The sequence below is a fragment of the Gekko japonicus genome, unplaced genomic scaffold (assembly GCF_001447785.1).
Source record: "Gekko japonicus isolate JY-2015 unplaced genomic scaffold, Gekko_japonicus_V1.1 scaffold43, whole genome shotgun sequence".
Classification (NCBI taxonomy): Eukaryota; Metazoa; Chordata; class Lepidosauria; order Squamata; family Gekkonidae; genus Gekko; species Gekko japonicus.
Window position 1 is genome coordinate 1,311,757 of NW_015173123.1, and position 6,846 is coordinate 1,318,602.

The window sequence follows — 6,846 nt, forward strand, 5'->3', positions numbered from 1 at the left end:
GGGAAAGGAGATCTCCCCCCCCCCCCAGCAAGTCCCTGCAAGCCCCCCGCCTCTGTGAATAGCAAAATAGCAGACCTCAGATCTCCCCCCCCCCATATTGACAATACCTCTCTTTGCCTAGGATCCAAAGGTCTATGTTAAGCTCTTCTGGTGATCTGGTTCTTGTAGTTACCCCCCCCCCCCCCACCCAAACCATGGGCCTCCTCACTTTTTGGAGGATCTTGCTGTTTCATATACGACCTTTGCACAGTTCTTTCCCAGCCTTAGAATATGTGGTAGCACGTATAAAGGCGTCAGGTGTTGGTGCCGTGAGGTAAATTTTGTGGAGTGTGAGTGGAGCACTGAGGTAGGAGTTGAGAAAGCACAGCCAGAATGGCTTATTTATGTACAGAAATTTAAAAAGAGCACTTCAGCAGGCCCCAGACTTCCTAATGCTGGCTTTTAGGCATACAGGCTGGCTGGCTTTTAGACATATAGATCTATTTACTGGGTACAGCTTCAGGATCGATTTTAGATTCAGTTTCTGACAAGCTTTTCCAGCTTAGACACCAGGTTAGATCCTTTCAAATGCAGGAGCGTCTCACTCCACCAAGCTGCCCTGTTCTCCAAGAGGCAGACTAAAATATTACAGGTCTGCTTTTCACCACAGACAGCAGGCCTACGAATCCAGCGACTTTTCCCTCTGCCAGAGGCAGAACTGATCCCGCTCTGCTCTCTCTGTCAGGCAGAGCTCCAGGCACAACCATCCGCGCTCCTCCTGAGGCAGACCGGAGGCTGCTCCCTTTCCCCTCATATTTAATCAGCTCTCTGAAAGGAACTTGGGTGTTAGAGCAACTCCACGTTATGTGACTTGACTTTGTGTTCATTTTCCTAGGCTTTGTTGTAGATGCTGCCAAAAACTTTTGCACAGAATTCTTCCCATAACAAGGGGAATGACCCTTGCTGGGCTTCTGATTCACCACAATATTTCATTTCAGGTATTGAACTGAAACACCTCTGTCTGGAATACATGACGCCTTGGCTGTCAAATTTGGTTCGTTTCTGCAAACACAACGACGATGCCAAACGGCAGCGAGTTACGGCAATTCTCGATAAACTTATCACAATGACCATAAATGAGAAACAGATGTACCCTTCCATTCAGGCCAAAATCTGGGGGAGTCTGGGACAGGTATGGAGTTTTCCATTGTTCACCTGTATGTAGCTTATGTTCCCCACAGTTATTTGAATATTAGCAAGCAGTTATGCTTCCTGTTTTGACAAGAGTTGGAAAAACATGCAGGCTTTATACGTCTTCTATTCTATAAGGAGATAAGGCAGAAGAAAAATATTTTAAATGAATAAATCAGCGTTAAACCCCTCTCTTCCTCCACTCCTTCTCAGCATCCACAGCAGTGTTAAGGGTCACTTGTTGGGTTTTGTTGTCCGTCCTCATCTAGTATGGGAGATGCCCACATTTCCATATTCGGCTGCCAGAATTGCCTGTACAATTTGATATAGTTGAGGAAGAGAACAAAGCTAGAGTCCAGCGGGGGGGGGGGGGGCACCTTTAGGACCAAAGTTTTATTCAGGGTGTGAGCTTTCGTGTGCAGGCACACTTCCTCAGACGATGAAATGGAATTACATACCATGGTTGTCTATATAGGAGTGGTTTGTTAAATTAGCATGCAAAATAGTGAGGACACATTTTTTTTTAACAGATCAAAAGAATGATAAGTTTGTTCCTGGTTATCATCTGTTTCGGTTCAACTGGGGGAGGGGGAGGGCGGGCGACAACATAGTTGAGGAAGGTTTGCGGCTCACTTAGCATGTTTGTGGATTAGGTATTATTTGAATTTTTCCTACTGAAAACATCATTTGCAAAGTGTGGGGCGTGGTCTTAGAACAAGGCTCAAATGAGCAACATCTGCTTGTGTGTTTTGAAACATATGCCACACATCATTATCACCCCGTAGAGGTCTCCCAGTCAACAGTGTTGGGGGGGGGGGGGGAGGGGGGGGAAGCATCAAGTTCACACGCTTCTCCATTCCTCCCAGTGCCTTCCAGAATCTGCTCTCTCTGATTTGCAGTCTGGCCGTGTGACCCATAAGACATCGTTCCTTGCAGTGCTGTAGGTTGTGCTGTGACTGTTCAGCTGCTATCCCAAGGGGAAGCAGGGTGTGGGGAGAGGCGGGAGGCTTATCTGCTTATTTTCTTTACCTCCTTGGGAGAACCATGTGGCTCTTGAGCCATGGCTCGGCCATATCTGCTGTTCACCAGCCTTGGATACCCAAGACATTTGCATCTCACCCTTCCTACAGGGACCTGAGCACAGGGTACCCGATTCTTCTTCCCAGTTTGGTGTAGTGGTTAAGTGTGTAGAATCTAATCTGGGAGAACCAGGTTTGATTCCCCACTCCTCCACCTGCAGCTGCTGGTGTGACCTTGGGCAAGCCATAGTTCTGTCAGAGGTGTTCTTGAAAAAGAGCAGTTTCTGTCAGAGCTCTCTCAACCCCACCTACCTCACAGGGTCTCTGTTGTGGGGAGGGGAAGGGAAAGGAGTTTGTAAGCCGCTCTGAGACTCCGAGTGAAGGGTGGGGTATAAATCCAATCTCCTCCTCCTTCTTCTCATTTCATCTTCTCCTCAGCTCTGAAAGGTAGGTTAGGCTATGAGGATGTGACTTACCCAATGTTCAACCAGGTAACTTTCTGCTGAATAGCAACTGGAACTGGTTTCTCTCAGACCCTATTCCGATGCTTGAACTGGTGCCTGGTGAGACAGACCATCATGAGTTTCTTACATCAAGTGGTCATGGTCACTGAGAGCCATTTCCATCATCAGGCCCATGGCTAGAAGATGCTCAGAAATGTGTCTTTAATGTTGGAAAAGTCACACAAACATGAGGTAGTGAATGCACTCCAGGCAAAGGATCTGTGTAATCCTTTGACTCTCTTCAGCCAAGATGGGTCTTTTGACTGTCTTTTGTGAAGTCCACCTTCAAGAAAGAAAGACTTATTTCAGCGGAGAATTACTTTTTCTGATTCAGAAAGGCTTCTTCTGTTGGAGAAAAGGCTTCCTTTGTTGAAGGAAGGCCCCTCTCTCCATTGAGGGAAGACTTGGTGGAAGAGGTTGTAGGACCCAACGTAGCTGAAGGGAGTCCTTGGTGCCTTGCAAAACGCAGGCCCGGAACCACCACTGCAGGAAGCTGTGTTGGAGTCGGATCATTGGTCTGTGACCTGTCCTAAATCTGAACGTGAACGGAAAGCTTTGACGCTTTCTCTGTCCAACTAGCTCAGTGTTTGGCTGTTTTGTCTGAGAGCAGCTCAGCAGTCTCACAGTCTTCAGTCTTTCCCAGCCCAGCTGCCATAAGATCCTTTGAACTGGAGATACTGCCGGTTCATCTTTTGACCTTCAGGATGCGCCTGTGCTCCTCCTCCGAGCTGTCACACCTTCCTCTGGCTGCGTTCACACGGAAGGACTTCAGCTGCGTTCTGATTGCTTCCCTGCTCGTGATTTTGACACGCCAGTAGGGAAATGTGTGAGCAGTCCTGCAGATTTTCTGGTGGTGCTGGGGGGGGGGATCTCCCGTCACGTAGTGACTGGTGTGTCCAGGTTTGGTGTACCTCTGCTGCTCCACTGGCTCTGCAGCCCGTCTCGAATGTGTGTGGCAGCAACATGGTGTGGAGTGCTTCCTGCCTCATCTGCCACACTGCCCAACTCCCTGATAGGCTGTAGAAGACCCCCATGTCTTCTTCTAGACAGCAAGTGGTGCTAATGGGAGGCCATGACAGACGCTTGCTACCCATGCCACGTCCTCCCGTGAGCCACTTCTCCCTGCGGATTTGACAGCCAAGCAGTCTTATTGAGGGTGAACCACCTTGAGGGTGAGAATGTCGGGCTAAGACTGGGGGGGGGGCACATTCACATCCTCACTCTGTCATGAAGCTCCCTCTTCCTCAGTGCAGTGTTGTGAGGATAAAAAGGCAGCAGAGAGAACCACATAAGCCTCCCTGAGCTCTTTGGAGGAAGTGTGAGATAGAAGAAGAAGAAGAAGAAGAGATTGGATTTATACCCCGCCCTTCACTTGGAGTCTCAGAGCGGCTTACAAACTCCTTTCCCTTCCCCTCCCCACAACAGACACCCTGTGAGGTGGGTGGGGCTGAGAGAACTCTGACACAAACTGCTCTTTTTCAAGGACAGCTGTGCCAGAGTGTGCCGGGAGATACATTTTCGTCTTGCAAAAGTATGCTGAGCTTTGGAAAGTAGTCCAAGTGGTTTCTTCTGTCGCTAGTTTTGAGGCACCTTTAGTGAGCTCCAGCTGTCCAGGTGCAAACCAGCCGGTGTGAACCTGCTTCTTGTTGGGTTGTCTCTCCCCCCCCTCCCCCCGCAGATAACAGATCTGCTCGATGTTGTGCTGGACAGTTTCATCAAGACCAGTGCCACAGGGGGGCTGGGATCCATCAAAGCGGAGGTTATGGCGGACACAGCCGTGGCTCTGGCATCTGGAAATGTGAAGCTGGTTTCCAGTAAGGTAAGCCGTTCATTTCCTTACATTCAGATAAGTGTTTTCATGCTGTTTCCACTTCGTGGCTATAGAGAAGTGATACCATTAGTGTGCGTGAGGTTCTTCACTTCCCCCCTTTCCCTCTTCCCAGGTATTTATTCTCCAGATGCAAGTGTAAAGTGAGCAGTGAGACTGAATGAAGGTCCCATGATCCTTCCCTGTGGTGTTGTGTCAAGGCAAGAGGCAGAATACTGACTGATTTCCCCTGGAATAGTTCAACATGGGGGGCAGCCTCGCCTTCAGTCATACTGAAGGATATTGCACTAAAGGAAACAAGGCAGATCCATCTCTTTTGGGGTCAAAGAATGGAATTTTCCTCTAGGTTAAATGGCCTTAGCCTCCTTTGCCTCCACATGCATCATGTGCTGTCTGTCAGTTAACCATTCCTAAAGTTGTTTACCTTCAATTTGGCCCTGCTCTTCTCCCTGTTCTCTGGTATTCCTGTAATCTGGGTTATGGCCAGTGACGTGTGAAAGATCCTGCCTTGTGCTGCCGAAGCCAGACTTCTCACATTCTTCCAGCTGCCTCTGGCTTTATGAAATGAGAGTCCTGTGCTATTATGAATCTCAAGCCCCCTGCAGCCCTGCCTGCTGTTTCTTGCCAATTTTACATACTGTTTGAGAAGTAGATTGGGCAGTCTCTGTAATTCTGCATCCATAATCTGTCCCAATATGCACAGTCACTGGTTTGATACTTATTTGAACAAATTTACTTATTAAAGTATATATTTTTCCCTTCTCTGCCCCGTAACTAATAATATAATTGGTGTTCTTAAACCATATGGCTAGGGAAGCCCAAATCATTTTAAAGACACCTCCCTCCCCCAGCAACAGGGAGCAGGTTTATATAAATTGCTTTGCATGGGAGAAATGCTCAGATTCATTACCATAAAGTCTGTTAGTTTGACGTAGGTGGGGGGGGGGGTTGCTGTGGGACACGCTGAGCCACAGAAGCAGCCCCCTGAGTGATCGCTTCTCCTAATAGAGACAGACAGTCTCTGAGATAGGAAGGGCTGTAAACTGCGGACAGAAGCAAACAGGCGGCATGTCTGAAAGGAAGAGAATGTTCTAAAAAGGCCTGAAACATTGAAAATAGTTGTTAATTTATGTAGCACTCTTAGTGAGCATGGCACATTACAGAGGAGCATACATTTTGGGGCATTGGGGAGGTCGTGGTCAAGGGAGGGGAACGAGAGGTCAGGTGTGATGAACATGCAGTTAGGTGTACTTGGGTTTTGCTATTTATATTTATATTGTAACGGCCAATGGCCATATACAGTAAACTTACTTACTACTACTACTACTTGGGTTTTGCTTCAAGGGGTAAGGACTGAAGGATTAAACCATATGTTTCACAGCTGAGACGGGTTTTAAGGGAGAGATTTTCAAGAGGGATGGGGTAGTTTAGGTATTTTGGGACATGATGAAGTTGTAAATGTCAAGTTTATTAGTTTGAGAACCTTTTCCTCCAGTGGATCACATCACATCACCACACCATTCACTGGCAGAACTCAGTTTCGTCGTTCCTTCTTTCCTTCCTTGATGCTCATTCTGTGTACCTCAAGAGTACCCTTCCTGAGTTAGAAACGGTGATGTTGCCTTTTTTTGTGCTTCCAATCTGCCCCCCTGTTTCTTAATGAAAAGTAACCAGTTGCTCCCTTTCCAGGTCATTGGAAGGATGTGCAAAATAATCGACAAGACCTGTCTGTCTCCGACTCCTACATTAGAGCAGCACCTGATGTGGGATGACATAGCCATTCTAGCCCGTTACATGCTGATGCTCTCCTTTAACAACTCACTTGATGTGGCTGCGCATCTCCCCTACCTCTTCCATGTAGTGACTCTGTTGGTGGCCACTGGTCCGCTTTCCCTTAGAGCTTCCACCCATGGCCTGGTCATCAACATCATTCATTCTCTCTGCACTTGTTCACAGCTCCAGTTTAGTGGTAAGTTCCTTTATGAGACAGTTTTTACCTGCTAGAGCCAATTGGCTCCCTTTGGCTTTGTTACCTTGCTCTTTCTTGGCAGCGGCAGGTTTAAATGGTCAACGGCATATCATGAACTATGACTGGTCCCTTTGTGACCCTGTAACTAACTCGTAGGGAAACTTTTTTGAATTAAAATATTCCTTTTCTGCTTTCCCCCCTAGTAGTGGCCTCTTGGATGACTGTAGAAAAGTTTTTATACACACACACACTAGGGGAAATGCCCATTGTGGGAGGAGGCAACAGGCCCTAGGAAGAGCTGTCTGCTTGGGGCAAGGGGGCTGGGCCCGGTCCTGCCCAGCAAAACAGGACCAGGGG

At 47.9% G+C, this 6,846-nt stretch overlaps 1 protein-coding gene across 1 annotated transcript in view; it reads left to right on the forward strand.

Annotated features, from left to right (window-relative positions):
* NF1 (neurofibromin 1) overlaps positions 1–6,846 on the forward strand; it is a 306,134-nt gene that overhangs the window by 219,187 nt on the left and 80,101 nt on the right. Inside the window, exons 40-42 of the mRNA XM_015421915.1 lie at positions 978–1,171; positions 4,371–4,511; positions 6,210–6,489. Coding sequence (XP_015277401.1) covers positions 978–1,171; positions 4,371–4,511; positions 6,210–6,489 — 615 coding nt within the window. The remainder of the gene's footprint in view (positions 1–977; positions 1,172–4,370; positions 4,512–6,209; positions 6,490–6,846) is intronic.